This window comes from Penicillium cosmopolitanum (genome assembly GCF_028827165.1).
Source record: "Penicillium cosmopolitanum strain IBT 29677 chromosome Unknown utg000009l:1.0-9042332.0:1.0-9050551.0, whole genome shotgun sequence".
In the NCBI taxonomy this organism is placed as follows: Eukaryota; Fungi; Ascomycota; class Eurotiomycetes; order Eurotiales; family Aspergillaceae; genus Penicillium; species Penicillium cosmopolitanum.
This window is the reverse complement of record NW_026622679.1, coordinates 4147498-4163014: the sequence shown is the minus strand read 5'-3', so window position 1 is coordinate 4163014 and position 15517 is coordinate 4147498. Positions and strand designations below refer to the sequence as shown.

Here is a 15517-nt window from a genome sequence, read left to right as displayed (position 1 = left end):
CATAACTTCATCTCACCCAGTGATCACTCGTCGCGATACTCCCACATCACGCGCCCGCTTCTCACTGAAATTGTGCAACCGCTCCCCAATCAAGTAGACATCGTCGCGGATGTTGATCCGCCAGAGCGCCACCCGTCGCCGAACGAGGTGGGTAGTCCACGCGGCAAGTACCACCAGCAGAGTCGCAGGGTAGGCATATCGGTAGACATGCGACTGCGCCTCAACCCGTGCGTAGAAAAGGGTCCATCGCAGAATCCCTCCTAGCGTCAACGGGACGATAACCGCCGCCACTGTAAATGCCAATAGCGGGAGCACAAGAGCCCGAGTCGCCAAGCGCACATTAGGTCGCAGCCAACCGTTGCGGAAGATTCCGTTCATCACCGCTGCCGCCCAGGATCGAGGGTGCCACACCGTCAGTTTGATTGCCATTTGAACGTAAAGGACTCCCAGCGTCCAGTCCTGGATTACGTGCACGACGTGTGACTGTCCCTCTCCGAGCAGGGTGTGGGCGGGAATCAGAATGTATAACTCGGTAAGGAGGGCAAAGAGGGTCGGGAGCACGACCACCAAGGCGGTGGCGATATATGCAAGACGGGCAGCGTGCAGCGACAGGTTGGTGCAGGCCTCGATCAATTGTCTCAGGAGACTGGACATAGGTGCCGGCGTTCTCTCGCAAGAATTGAATGCCCTTGTGGCAGTAGTGAACCGTGTATGCCAGACCGCCAACCACGCACAACCCACTCGAGAAAGCGTAGATGTCGTTCACCGGGACGGGGCTTCCAAGGCAGATCGAGATGATCCAACGACCAATTACCAGCGGGATAATGGTGATGCCTACGCCAGTGGTGGCAGCAAACAGCCAGATAAGAAGGATAAAGGCTGCAATGCGAGTCCGGAAGGATGGCGGGATGTAGGTCAGTGTGTATGATTCCCGGAAGCGAGGGCGTTCACCATCGTCAGATTCCCACTCGCCCTCAGGTCCCCAATTCCCCTCGGACATTTCCCAGAAAACGAGGTTGCCTTTCGGAATGCGAACCTGGTCCGAAGCAGGAGCCGCCACAAATCGACCGTCTCGCAGGAAGTAGGCATCACGGTTCTCCTTCTCCGCAGCAGCCTGTTGCTCCTCGCCGACGACGGGGTGTTCCCAGTCACCCTTGCTTCCGAGTAAGAGGCCCCACCAGCTACGCAGGACATGCCGGCCCTCTTCCTCTCGGTGACGCTCAGTGAAAAGGAAGTTACTGAGACGCAGGAAGTGTGCGCACTTGTGAAACCACCAGTCGTATAGCTCGTGCAACCCATCTGAAGGCTTGACAAACTGGATCGCCAGCGGCATGACAAAATTATAGAAAAGAAGATCAACGGGAAACTCCAGCATGGGGGCACTGGCCGACCAATGGATTGGAAGTATTCCATCGAATGCGAAGTGGAGGCCCCAAACGACCCCTCCGAGACAGACAATAACCAAGGCGCCGTAGACAAGGGCACTGAACCCAATTTTCCGAAGCTGGGTGGTGATGGTGCGTTCCAGAACATCACGAATAGGATGGAAGGTTGGGTCATCCGGATCACGAATGAAATCTAGAGAGAGGTTAGGAGCTGTTGGCCAAGAACGTCTATCAACAGGAGCACACTTACAAAGAACGCCACTCCGAAGGATCTTTCGGCACATGGACACAAAGAGTGCGAAGTGAAACATGTAGCACGTGCCAACGAACCAGTGGACGAATAGGGAGGTAAGCGGAGAGGCGATGGTGAATGCGATCCGGGATGAGATTGTCGCGTTTGAAAATAGAGGGAGCAGGGCGACATCAAGGAGGGTGCCACAGTATAAAGGAAATACGATCATCTCAATGCCAATGATTAGAATGACCTTCATCACGCCTCCGGCCTGTAGCAAGACCTCAGCAACCATGCCCTCGATTCGCTGGCCTCGATTTGTCCCGGCTAGCAGGCCCGTGATCCGAAGATAGAGGAATCCCATCATACTAGCCAGTAGGTAGCCCATGGATATGGCAATGATACGGTCTTTGGTATCCCATACTGCAAGGTCGTAATCGACAGGAAGCTTCGCAGACGCCGCATTGACTGCGTCGGCATTCAATAACTTCGCGCCAGGGGTGGAGAAAATGATTGACTTGGTGAAGTTGCCGACTTGGCCCTGTAGCTGAATTGCGGCTTGCTTTATTTGCGTGAAGTCGAAGTCAACTGATAAAGCACCTGGAATGCCTAGCGTGACCAAGCGTAGCGGGAAATCGTGCAAGACGAATTTCACCAGGCCATACGCGGAGTGAACCAATGTACTAAGTCGAGCCTGATGTAACCTCAACGCCTGGTGGGAAAGGACAGAGAACATGGGGATATCGGAGTCGTGGAAGACAAGGAATGCCTTCATCACCTTGTTGAGACGATTGGTACTGGCATCAATCAGGGTCAGAGAGGCGCTAGTGACCGATTTGCCTCGCGGGATCCATTCGCCAAGCGGAACCAGGGCCCGAGGGGGCTCAACAGCACCTTGAAAAAGAAGCTGAAAAAATACATCAGGTAGCCAAGAACCCCAATCAGGGTATCCAAAGCGATGTCCGCGACAACCGAGATGGCAGTCATAGGAACACCGACGATAAGCTCCAAAGGATTAGCTAGCAATACCAAGGCAATCTTACCCCAAAGATAAGGAAGCCAGATTCCAATGGCCACGGTAAAGGCGATGAGAAGTGCGCAAAAGACCCCATTTTGCAAAAGTCCGAATATAGGTCCTTGCATACCAATGAGATCCATGATTCCCTCAAAGTCATCGCCTTCAATGGCATCCATGTCATTGGGATCAAGGCCAGCATCATCCGCCGGGGCGCCTCCGCCTAGAGGTCCATCATCCACTTGATCCTGGGCTCTGTTGTTGATAACAGGTACGAATGGATCTTCCAAAGCAGGGTCCTGAACAATTTGCTCGTCATCTTCTGGCACCGCCTCGGCAACGTCAGTGTCGTCAAGGGTAACATCACCCCAGAACCAGTCCACGAGCCTCTCGGAAATTCCAGTTGGTGGTTGATGGTTTTCCAGTTGGCCAATAGTCGGCGCGGTTTGGTCATTTGCAGAGGTTTCACTTGTTGGATTCCGATTGGTGGGGGGATCTTCAGGTTGGGCCGGCAATTCGGCGATAGGGCCAGTTGGCGCTGGGAGATTATTGTGTACTGACATAGCATCTTCCGCATTGGGAGCATTTTGATACTCTTGATCGCGTACTTCATTTCTGGCAAATTCTTGAAGGATCTCTGGGATGCCGCGCGGTCGGTCTGCATGTTCTTGTTCTTGAAGGGCTCGCAGTAATTCATCTCGCTCGCCATCCCAGTTTGCTAGGACATTTTCGTATAAGGCCATCCTCTGGCGCCGCTGATCGTGAGCTTGAGCGTTTTCGGCAAACTCGTCCTCAAATGCAAATCGGTTGTGCGGTCCAGGATTCCGTTCGAGAATGGGTCGTCCATCATCAGAGTCTGTTAAAGATGGGGCGGGTGAATGATTTCCAAATCGAGGTGGAATATCGTCATTGGCTTCCTGGGGATGATCGTTTTGGAGGCCCTCAAATTCAGCATTCGGGCGAGCGGGAGGGAAGTCGAGTGGCGGTATCTGCTGTCGCTGTTGCTCATCGGGCCGGTCATTGGCGATAAGCCGTAAAGCTGCTTCACGTTCCCCCTCTGCAATGTTTGCCATTGGCTGTTGCTGTACTACCCATTCTCGGATCAGGAAAAGAAGTATAAATGCGATCACAACCAACAGAGTGATGAGCTGCCCTTCTAGGGTATCGATGATCATGTTATTGATTGTCGGATAGGGTGTCAATGTGTTCAGGAATTTCACATCGGAAAGCCAAGACGGATATCGGGCCTTTGGCGAAACCGCTGTACTGTTCGAATTTGAGCCATTTTGGCCGGTGCCACCGGTTAATGCGGGAATAAAGAGACTGGGGATGACTTTCTTGATGAGCGTAAGCATCACTGGATCCCCGGTGGGGGGTACTGCTGTTGCGGCGGACGAGATAGCACTGGAAGCCGCTGAAGCTGCTGAGTTGAGCGCAGTCGCAACTGCCGCAGTGTCATTGAACAATAACTGCGAACCAGCTGATTGAGCAGTGTGTGCTGCCCGCTGTTGGGCGGCTGCTCCAGTGGCCGACCAGTGACCGTCTGCTAGCCAGAACAATGCTCGCCAGATTGCTCGCATCGACCACGGTAGCCAACCTAGCCAGACGAAGGCCACCAAGACGAAGCGCAACCAAGTGATGAGTGTGTGGAAAGACTGTATGACCGCCTGCTTGATGAAAAGCGGTGTTGGAAGGCTCTGGGGCATGTTCGGGTCGTATAGTTTGGTAAAGCGAAATGGTGTTTTGCAAAGCTCACAGTGCTTCTTCTGTGAATGTGCAAGCCATTCCACCAGGCAGCTTTGATGGACGAACTTAATACTTCCACTGCACTTGCAAGGGTAGAATAGCGGCTCCTCCAGAGTACCTTCTCCATGGCAGATCCGACAGGTATCCATGTCCTCCAGTCCCCTCTCCCTCTCATCTAAAGCCGGATCATTCATCAAGTCGGGGAAGGGCGTTGCGCCCGAAGCGAGGGGAGCTGGATCCGGGAAATCCATAGTGTGTGTAGTCGCGTCGAATCGAGTCGAGTGGGATGGAGTGGTCAAGACGACCTTGTTCAAATGGGCATCATATCCTCTCGGCCATGCACGGTGGTGGTGGCGGTGGTAGTGGTGGTGAGAGGGAGGTTCGAGGGATAAGTTGCCGCGGCTCTCAGGAGTGTAGTTGTAGTTGTAGTTGTAGTTGTTCTTGTTCTTGTTCGCTTTGTTCCTTCTGTGGCTGCCGCTGCCGCTGCCACCGCCACCGAGTCGGGCCTGCCACCGCGGACCACGGATGACTCAGCTTAAGGTATTGGTATTACAATACTACACACTCCAGGTAGGCCCCTAACAATGAACAGTATTGTAATACACTGACCCGTGCGACAGCGATGACCTCACTGTTCAGCTCCTACTGCTTTGTATCTGTGAGTACCTCCATCTGCCATTCACTCCAATACTTGACCCCAGCTTCCTTTCCCCTTGCTGCGTATGAGGCGCAAACTCCCACTTGGCCTACACTCAATCTCCTTGATTCCATTCGTCTCTTAAATTGACGAGGTCGGGAGTCAAACCTGCTTCTTACCCAGCCTCGGATTGAGCTCTGCGATCTGACCGCGGCCCGTGAATCTTGACTAGCGCCAAGCCGACGCGAGCATTCCCAGTTCCGTCAAGAGCTCCCTCTTCCACTTCCACCAGCTACCGACTCGCCTCCCAGAGACCACGGCTGATCTGACGACCCGATGAATCAATAAATTCTTCATCTCCGCCTCTTTCAGTCTCTCGAACTCTTTTGACTGGCGTGACTCGACTCGCAAGCTCGCAAGTCCGCGGTCCATCCTCGCAACTTTTCTCTCGGGACGTGTTGTCTCGATCCAAGACTCGCCCAGACCATAACAGCCAGGATGGTGGTCCAAGAGAATGGCCATGTGCCAAATACTGTGATCAAGCAGGAAGGGAGAGCCTCACCTCGTCCCTCCTCGGTGAAATCGAGAAGTCCGATTCGGTGGACAGTTGGATTGATTGTACGGTAGGTTATCTGGTCTCGATTTGCCTGCGTTCTCCTGCTCAAGGTCCCCCCACTGACTCTGTTGTCTGCCTCTAGCTTATGTATATGGTATACTCTACTCACCCCCTTTCTACGATGCCCGTCGCGTCTCGCCGACTTAACCGACTCATCGCCGCAAGTCTGCAAGCCTTATCTGATTGCTCGGTCGCACGTGGATCCTTATGTCACACCATATTACGACACATACGCGGCACCATATGTTGACCAGGCCCGCCCCTACGTGGAGATTTTCAACGAGCAGGTTTATGCGCCTGTTTCCAAGGTCGCCAAGTCCGGTTACGAAAAATATGGAGACCCCGCATGGCAGCAGGTTCAAGTCTATGGCGCCGCGCAATGGAACGCCCAGGTCACGCCGCGCCTACAAGCCGCCCAGCACAAAGTGTATCAACTTTATGCAGCAGAGGTGGATCCGTATGTTCAACAAGGTGTCGCCGTAGTATCTCCCTACTATCAAAAAGCCAGCAGTACTGCGACCACCGTCTACTGGAATCATTTTGTGCCCTTCTATACTCGTTCCCAGCCCTTCATCGGCAAGACCTACACTGCTGGTCAGGATGTATTGATCACCCACGTCGTCCCTGGTGCCCAGTATACTTGGTCATCTGTGGTCTACTTCGCAAATAGCTCTCTGTGGCCACACCTCACCGGGCTCTACTCTGAGCAGGTTGAGCCTCAGCTCGTCAAGATTGGCCAGCGCCTGGCCAGCTATCGTGATGGTAAACGCCTCCGGGCGGTCGTTGAAGATGTGGATAGCGCTTCTTCTGAGAAAACCGTCTCTTCGACCATTCCCAGCTCCCACGTACCGCTTCGCCCCTCCAACAGCGTGTCTACAACCACAACTTCAACTGCCACGACGACCACCACGAAGGAAACCCCGACTCTGCAGCCCACTCTCTCGCCAGAGGAAGTTGCCCGGGAAGCCCGGAAGCGGATCGACTCCGATCTCGAAAGATGGCAGGAAAAGTTTGCGCTCGCTGCCGACAGGGGAGTGGAGGATATGGAAGAACGTATCGAGGAAATCGTGTCGGCTCTCATTGCTAGCAGTGCGAACAGTCACGGCCAAAGTCTCTCCACGGCTCTCCAGACTGTGGCGTCGGAGAAGGTCTCCTCCATCCAGCAACGGATTAATGACCTTACGGCTTCACTACCGGAGATGGATGCCCCTGAAGAGGAACAGGTCGCCCGTGACCAGCTTGTTAGTGATATCCGTACCTCTGCGATCTCTGTCAGAAATCGTGCCCACACCCTCCGCGAGTGGTCGGTGTCTTTTGAAGAGGAACTCCTGCGCAGGGTTTCCGCTGCAGTTGATTCCACACTTGATGTCCTCGATAACATTCGTGATCTCGGTCTCCAAGAGATTGGTATGCGGTGGGCATGGACGGACAATGTGACCTATAAGGATTGGGCCAGATACCACGCTCTTAAGGCCCAGATCGACGACTGGCGCAATGAGATTCGAAAGGTCGGCATGAATCACCCATCGGTCGCCAACGCGAAGGCCGTGGCCTCTGAGATCGTAGAGAACGGCATGTATGTTGCCGAGGATACTGCCAAAGAACTCATCAGGCTAAAGGATGTTGGTCATTGGAAAATTGCCGCTCGGGAGGTCGGCGACAACTTTGAGACCAGAACCGAGTCCCCTCCACCCCTGCCCAAGCCACAGGAGGAGGAGCCTGAGGAGACCGAGGAAACTGAGAATGCCAACAGTGATGAGGCTGTTGAGGACATTCCTGAGACACATGAATCGGCTGCTGAGTCCGAGTCGGATGCCTCGATCGAAGATGATCAGGAGGACGTGGCCGCTGACTCCAAGCCTGCTTCGGCATCCGATGAAGAGGAGATTGAAGTAGAAGATGATGCGTCCACCTTGAATGATGATTATGAGAATCTGCAAGCGTCTGGAAAGCCTGCCTTTGGTGTTGCTGCCGCGAATGCCAATACCCGACAAGAGCCTATCATCGACCAGGACGATCAGGATGTTTTCCACAACTTCGCCAGCAAAGCTAGTGGTGTCTATGAAGACGCGAGCTCTGCTCTGGCCGATTCGACTTCCCAGGCAAAGGTCCTCTACGAAATTGCCAAGTCCCAGGTGATCGGACAGATGACTCAATCCAGCGCTCCTGCGCACGAACAGATTCTCTCTTCCATTGAGTCCGCCTATTCTGGGGCAGTGCAATATGCTACAAAGGAGTTCGAGTCAAGGCTAGGCGGTGTTCAAGCTACTCCCACGCCATCTGGTCCCCTTGCTCAGATCTCATCCGTTGCATCCTCGCGACTCAGTGAAGGTCTCAGTCTCGCTTCCCAACAGCTCGCCCAGGTCCGTCAAGTAGAGCCTACCTCCACCTCCAACGGTGTTCAGCCATTTGTTCTGGATGCCCAGCGCCGCTACTATGAAGCTGTCGGTCTGGCTCACGATCACTACACTGCTTTCGTTTCAACGGCGTCCGAAGCTGTCTATGGCACTCCGGCTCCCACCCCTGCTCCTTTGAGTTTCCAGGATATTATCGATGGAGCTGGATCCCAGTATTCACAGGCTTCTTCCCTGGCTTCTGCCAGTCTCGCCGCGGTAGTCGCTTCTGCAAGCTCTATCATCTCCTCTGCTGATGACGGCAAGGCCCAGGGTATCATTGATGATGCTTCTTCCCGATATAACGCGGCTATTTCCGCCGCCTCTTCCTCGCTCTCTCTTGCGTCCGCTTCTGCCAGCTCCGCCCTGTATGGTACAACTTCTGGGGCTCTGGAGTCTCTTTCCAGCCAGGCATCTGAGAACTGGGAGGGCCTCGTGTCCAAGGCTAGTGAACAGATCTATGGCACGCCGGAGCCATACTTCCAGCAGGCGGTGCACAACCACGTCCCCCAATTCGACGCTGTCAAGGACGTTATCTCCGAGCTGCTTGTAGGTAAGCAGCCTTCTTTCACAGAAAGCGTCTTGAGCAAGCTTCGCGTTGCATACGAGACCCCCTACCCAGCAGCTGCAGTGTCCTCTGCGTCTAGCTATGCGGGTGAAGATTACGGATCCGCCTCCTCTGTCGCCGAGGCCTATGCTACCAATGTCCCTAGTGTGGAGGAGGCAGTGGAAAAGGCCAATGATCAGTTGAGCGATGCCGTCAAGGCTGCAGTCAATGCCTACTCCGCCGCGTCCAGCCACGTTAGTGAAGCTGTCCATGGAAAGGAGTCTGGCTATATTGACGTCGCCAAGGATGCCATTGAGGACATCCAGTCCAAGGCCAGCGCTGCAATCTACGGCGAAGAACCGGGTGCCGTTGAAAGTGCGACTAGCCGCATTGCCGAAGCTGTCCAGCATGCCCAGTCCCAGGTGGCTGGTCTTGCTTCCAGCGCCAGCAGCGCCGCGTCAGAGGCAGCCGAGACCGTCGCCTCCCATGTTGAGGATACCACCAGCAGCATTAAGGCTGCGGCTTCCTCTAGCAAAGATGAGCTGTGAATCAATCGGATTCCCGCTAAGCTCTGATTTGATTTGTTTCCGCCCCACGCATACGATATGGTTGGACAGGCTGTTCACGGGTGGTACTTTGATGCTTTTTCTTCTTCGTTCCGTTTCTTGCCCTTCCTCGCCCTGTCTTAGCAATCATCTGGTTCCTTTTCCATCCCCATTCCTGTTCCAATATGCCACTCCAGCGTTGGAGGTTCTGCCAAAACTGGGGCTATTGACGATTTTATTCCCCATATAGTTTGTCACGACGGCAATATGTTCATGACCTATAAGATGCACATTGATGTTTAGTTTCTTTTCCAAGCTTCAGCCTTTCTTTCTTTCTTTCCCTTTTCCTTTTTCTCCAAAGTTCGGGTTTCTATATTTTTATCTTGGCTGGGTCGGCAGTTTTACTTGACGCAGCGCGGTAGGCTGGAGCTGGGTACATAATGTAATTCGTTCGTCAACCATGATGCTGTCTCTAGTTTTGTGTAGCCATAGCAATGGCCAATGCAGTAGCCACTGCATCGCTGAAAATACTATATTTTACATCCCGAGCATAAGAGGTACTAACTACTAGTAGTACAAAATATGACCCTAATGCTCTCCCATCACTAATCCCACCAGTCTCAACTCAACTCAACCCAACTCATCGCAAAGCAGCACCCAACTACACCCAATTAAGCCCTCCCACGCTTCATCCGATCTCCCCTCTTCTCCCTCTTCGCCTGAGTCTTACTCAAGGGCACCTCACCCCCCTCTCCCTCCGCACCACCACCACCACCCATCCCCGCAAAACCCCTCTTAACCCCCATAACAGTCGTATAAGCCAAATAAACCGAATAAATCGGAACGACAACCCACAACCACCAAGCACGATCATTAAAGATACAAACAGCCACAATACACCCCTGCGTCCAGTAAAGCACGTCCCACATATACTCGGTTAAACCGGTAGCATTGAGATCCTCGCCCGCGGTCTTGAGGCTTGTTCCATCCTCGCTGTAGCGGGGCCGTCCGATTCGGTCCAGGTAGTATTCGATTATTAGGGTTGGTAGACCGAGGAGGATGTAGGGTTTTAGTGAGCGGGGTCGGTTGATTAGGAAGTGGAGGACTAGGTAGATTGTGTGGATTGAGATGGTTATTAGGTGGGTGCGGGTTAGGAGGGCGGTGTTGCGGGCTGCGAGGCTTTTCGCGGCTTTCTGGGGGATTGTTAGTGGGTGGCTAGGCTGGGTGTAGTGGGAGTTTGGAGCTTGGAGCTTACTTGAGCCATTGTAGCGGTGGTGTGTGTGGAGAGGTGAATGGAGGTAGATATAGAGGTAGATCTGGAGTAGGTCGGAGGAATGAGATTATTTCCGATATCCGATACTGTTGTGTGTGAGGTACCAATTCAGACCACCTGCATATGTACAAGATCGTACGGCACAGGACACCTGGATGTCGGCAGAGTGCAGTGCAGTGCAGAGTGCAGAGTGGAGAAGTAGAGTACAGAGTATGTACCTACTGTAAGGTGGAAGCTGCGATTGTTGCCCACCACGACCCTCACCGCCCGGCAGAAAGAGTACTTGGCTGCACTGAGACTAGCATTCAGCAACACTAACATTCGCAACATTCACAACCGGATGCGATGTCGCCGCTTCCGTCTCGGTCTCTTAGGCACGTTGATTCGATTTGACCAAGGTCACCACTCAAAGAAAGAATAACACCTCCTCTTACAACCTCTTTTGACCTTCTTCGACCTTTCCCAACTCACCATTGCACTGCTCTGTCCTGCTCTGCTCCCCGCCCCATCTCTCCGCGTGGTGAGAATCACGCGTTAACATCCCCCCGCGTGCAAACCCCTTCAGCATGGCCCTCTCGACGGGCCATGTCGCCAGTCAGCTGCGACACATTATCTACTATCACCTCGATAATAACCTCATCCGAAACGCCCTCTTCCTCGCGGAACGCCTCCACGCCTATGAACCCCGATCCTTCGAAGCGCAATACCTACTTTCCCTCTGTCACCTGCATAATGGAGAAATCAAGGCCGCCCTAGAATTCAGTCAGGCCTCGGGCTCGCGAGGCATGCATGCCGGATGTGCTTATGTCTATGCGCAAGCTTGTTTGGATGTAGGGAAATATCTGGATGGCGCAACCGCCCTAGAGCGCTGCAAAGCTCTCTGGGCCTCGAAGAATCACTGGAGTAGGTCCTCCGCCAGAACACATCCTCTTGGAAGGGGCATCTTGGCAGTCTTACTTTCCTTTGATTATGGCACTGACCGCAAATTTAGACAAACACAGCGAAACACAACGGCAACATCTTCCAGATGCAGCAGCGGTTTACTGTCTACTAGGAAAGCTGTGGCAAGCGCAGAAGGACTTGAACAAGGCGGTTGATTGCTATGTGGATTCATTAAAACTCAACCCATTCATGTGGGATGCTTTTCTCGGGCTATGTTCTACTGGTTCGCCTTGCGTCTCTGAGATTTGGCATTGTCGTATATACTGACTTTTGACCAGGCGTTAATATCCGAGTCCCAAATATCTTCCAGCTCAGTCCCGAACTTCTCGCCATCATTAATTCCGCCCCCGGTGCCGAGGATAACCCTTCAGATCTACTGTCTCCCACGGGAGGTAACTTCCCCACCCAAACGACCGGAAATGCGACTTCAGATCCTTTCATGGTCCCTAATTCCCGCACCGAATCCGATACCACTTATGGAAGCTCTGCTCTCTGGGAGAAACTCAACGGAAGCTCTGTCACTGTCGCGTCAGTACCGGCCCATGTCATTCATGAAGGCATGGAAACTCCGGGGAACCAAAGCAGCGGATCGGGCTCAGAAGAGTTCCGCATTGCGAACGGTGTTACTGATCCGGATTCCGCATGGGAGCCTCCGTTGGCCCCGGCGAGGAAAAATCGCCCAGTTCAAACCATGAGCTCAGATCACCCTGGTCACCCGCCTCCGAAGATGCGTCCGACTGGAATTCGACCAAGACCCAGGCCACGAACTGAGCCGGAGGATCCGCCACTTGGCCCGGGAGATCGAGAACCACCACCTGCACCACGTTTCGGAGATCGCAAGCGCACCGTATCTGGTCAAGTGGCTCACCCTGTATCTCAACAGCCTGTCGAACCTGGTGCCCCGCAGCGGCGGAGTGTCAGGCTCTTCAATCAAATCAAACCTACTACCAGCAAACTTTCAAGCGCCACCCTGGCCGGGCGAGATGGCCGTGAGGTGAAAAAGATCAGAGGCCAAACAACAACAAAAGGACGTACGGGGACGGTCGGCCGTGTTGTTAGTGGCAACCGAAAGCCGATGGAATCATCCGACTATGATGGAAAGGAGCCGCGTGCAACATATGTGCCTGCTAACTCTGGACCTCCACCCCTGCCAAAGACAGCGGAGAGAACGAAAGAACTTGAGGCCCTGAACTGGCTTCTTGGTCTCTTCACAAAATTGGCATCAGGATACTTCTCATTGAGTCGTTACAAATGCCCCGAAGCTGTCTCGCACTTCAATACTCTTTCACAGGGCCAACGCGAGACTCCCTGGGTACTTGCTCAGCTTGGTCGTGCATACTTCGAGCAAGCTATGTACACCGAGGCTGCCAAGTATTTCTCACGCGTCCAAGCGTTGGCACCGACACGACTCCAAGATATGGAGATTTACTCGACAGTACTGTGGCACTTGAAGAGTGATGTCGAATTGGCATACCTATCTCATCAACTCCTGGAAGCGGACCGTCTGTCCCCTCAAGCCTGGTGTGCCATTGGCAACACCTTCTCCCACCAACGAGATCATGACCAAGCGCTAAAATGCTTTAAACGAGCCACTATGCTGGATCCCGAATTCGCCTATGCATTCACCCTCCAGGGCCACGAATACGTTTCCAACGAAGAGTACGACAAGGCACTAGATGCTTACCGGCATGGAATTAACGCCGACAACCGGCATTACAATGCCTGGTACGGACTGGGAACCGTCTACGATAAGATGGGCAAACTGGAATATGCCGAGCAACACTTCCGCAACGCCGCGACCATCAACCCGACCAACGCAGTCCTCATCTGCTGCATCGGCCTAGTCCTCGAAAAGATGAACGACCCGAAAAAAGCCCTAGTCCACTACGAGCGCGCCTGCTCTCTCGCCCCACACTCCATATTGGCCCGCTTCCGTAAGGCGCGGGTACTGATGAAACTCCAAGAATACAAGTTTGCCCTGACAGACCTGAAGATCCTCAAGGATATGGCTCCCGACGAGGCCAACGTGCACTACCTTCTCGGTAAGCTGTACAAGATGCTCCACGACAAGGCCAATGCTATCAAGCACTTTACGACGGCCTTGAACTTGGACCCGAAGGTATGTTCCTCCTCCCTTGAAACTAAGTATTTATCATATCCGAATTAATCTAACATTATTTTGCCCAGGCTGCACAGTTCATCAAGGATGCGATGGAGGCGCTGGATGACGATGACATGGAGGACGAAGACATGGCATAGAACCCGTAATGCGTACCGGGTCTGCTTTTTCTCTCTTTGCGTTTTGCTTGGGATCCCCGTCTTGCAAGCTCGGCGTTCTCGGGGCTGGTTATCATGGGTCTAGTTCTCCCACTTTTTTTTTCTGCTTTTCTGCGCTTTTCTTGCACAGCATCACTGGGGAGTTCATTTTGGGTTTTCCAGGTCTAGACATCTGGCATATGGCACGGTGTTTCTTTGTACATTATGAGAGTAAGACGAGACCTCGTCAATGAACAGCCGAGCAGAGCATTATTACCAGCACAGCGGTACTCGTAGATTTTAAGTGTAGCTATACCAACACCAACACCAGCACAAGCACAAGCGTAGATCCTGCGTGATGCCGTCATCTGCCGCGGTCAGCTGGCGGTGAGTCGGCGTGGGCAAAAAAAGCCGTCTTCACCTCCGCAGTTCCCCCCACGATGTCCCTCATCTCTCTCGACATTCCCTCTGCTGGCCCTCAGATCTAATTACATGTGAGAATTGCCTCCTTACTTTCTTCCTCTCTTCCTCCCCTAGCCAAAGCAACCAACAAAGCCCATCTTCTCCCAAAACACCTCCAACAAATCCAACATATGAACTAACCCCCGTTCCCAACAGTTTCCCACGCCAGCCATGTCGATCAGCACCTATATTCTCCAAGGCATAAGCTCCTTCGTAGTAGTGACGCTCTCCCTCTTCGCATTAGGCCAAAAAGTGCCCCGCGCAGCCTTCGCCGCACGCTGTCTAGCAGCCTACGGCTCCCTCCTCCTCTGCGCAACATACGGCGTCCTCGCCTCGATAATCCTCCGCCTAATCGGCTACGGCCGCATCTCGCAATATGCCACAGCCCGCAGTTTCAAATGGGTCATGCGCCTAACGACCGGCGTAACATTCGACATCATCGAGGGCCAAGAACACCTAACAACCCGTCCGGCCGTCTTCATCGGAAATCACCAAACAGAACTAGACGTCCTAATGCTGGGCGCTATCTTCCCTCCCTACTGCAGCGTGACGGCAAAGAAGTCTCTGCGCAACATCCCCTTTTTAGGATGGTTCATGACCCTGTCCCGCACTGTCTTTATTGATCGCGGTAATCGCGAGACTGCTATGAAAGCTTTTGATGGCGCGGTTGATGAGATGCGTGTTCATCGACAGAGTGTTTTTATTTTTCCAGAGGGTACGAGATCGTACTCGGATGAACCGACTCTATTACCGTTTAAGAAGGGCGCTTTCCATCTCGCTGTTAAGGCGGGTGTGCCTATTGTCCCCGTTGTTACGGAGAATTATTCGCATGTGATGTCCCCGCGCGCGTTGCGGTTTAATGCGGGTAGTATTAAGGTTAGGGTTCTGCCTCCTATTGAGACTAAGAACCTCACCCCCGCCGACGTGGATCGTCTCACTACTTCGACCCGTGAGGACATGCTCAAGACTATTCTTGAATTTGCCGAGACTTCCAAGGTTGAGACTTCTCGTGCCAATGGCGTTTCCACTGCCATTGAGATTTGAGGAGTTTTTTACCTCTACCTCTCTTCCTTCCAACAGTCTTTGTCTCATACTCCGTGTCCCTTGTCCGGCCGTGGAATATAAACAATCTCTCTCTCGACTCGCCCTTGGAACCTTCCCCTTGGGGTGGCGTTGGAGCTGACGACCCTATTCGTCCTGATCCCCACGTCCTAACCCAGGACAGCATCCTCTTGCATCTGCCCTAATTGTACATCTCTCCCACTCTCCCCTCCTCTTTCCTAATTGGTACATATCCATACCAGACCTTACCTCCAAATCCCTTCGAGTTCCCACTTGCACGGATTCTAAGACGTCATATAGAAGCACACCTTCCCACTCCCCAAACCCACCCTTTTTTTCGGCCTTTTTGTTTCCATTCGCTGGGTACGAGTCCGAGTCCGAGTCCGCAACGGTCTCCTACTACTAG

At 53.3% G+C, this 15517-nt stretch overlaps 5 protein-coding genes across 5 annotated transcripts; 3 read left to right on the top strand and 2 right to left on the bottom strand.

Moving 5' to 3' along the window:
* Nucleotides 1-12: 12 nt before the first annotated feature.
* Nucleotides 13-4629, bottom strand: N7509_009660 (E3 ubiquitin-protein ligase SSM4; the record flags this gene model as incomplete). The annotated part of the gene is made up of 4 exons (XM_056634297.1): nt 13-624; nt 653-1578; nt 1636-2524; nt 2554-4629. 4 exons carry the CDS (start codon nt 4627-4629, stop codon nt 13-15), a joined length of 4503 nt encoding a protein of 1500 aa, XP_056484917.1.
* Nucleotides 4630-5513: 884 nt separating this feature from the next.
* N7509_009659 (uncharacterized protein) lies at nt 5514-9119 on the top strand (the record flags this gene model as incomplete). Its single annotated transcript, XM_056634296.1, has 2 exons — nt 5514-5638; nt 5714-9119. 2 exons carry the CDS (start codon nt 5514-5516, stop codon nt 9117-9119), a joined length of 3531 nt encoding a protein of 1176 aa, XP_056484916.1.
* A 668-nt stretch (nt 9120-9787) lies between these two features.
* On the bottom strand, nt 9788-10380 carry N7509_009658 (SND2/TMEM208 family protein; the record flags this gene model as incomplete). Its single annotated transcript, XM_056634295.1, has 2 exons — nt 9788-10309; nt 10372-10380. 2 exons carry the CDS (start codon nt 10378-10380, stop codon nt 9788-9790), a joined length of 531 nt encoding a protein of 176 aa, XP_056484915.1.
* Nucleotides 10381-10955: 575 nt separating this feature from the next.
* Nucleotides 10956-13590, top strand: N7509_009657 (anaphase promoting complex subunit bimA; the record flags this gene model as incomplete). The annotated part of the gene is made up of 4 exons (XM_056634294.1): nt 10956-11292; nt 11381-11554; nt 11610-13450; nt 13519-13590. The coding sequence occupies 4 exons, from the start codon at nt 10956-10958 to the stop codon at nt 13588-13590; spliced, it is 2424 nt and encodes an 807-aa protein (XP_056484914.1).
* Nucleotides 13591-14220: 630 nt separating this feature from the next.
* On the top strand, nt 14221-15093 carry N7509_009656 (1-acylglycerol-3-phosphate O-acyltransferase SLC1; the record flags this gene model as incomplete). The annotated part of the gene is made up of 1 exon (XM_056634293.1): nt 14221-15093. One exon carries the CDS (start codon nt 14221-14223, stop codon nt 15091-15093), a length of 873 nt encoding a protein of 290 aa, XP_056484913.1.
* Nucleotides 15094-15517: the final 424 nt, after the last annotated feature.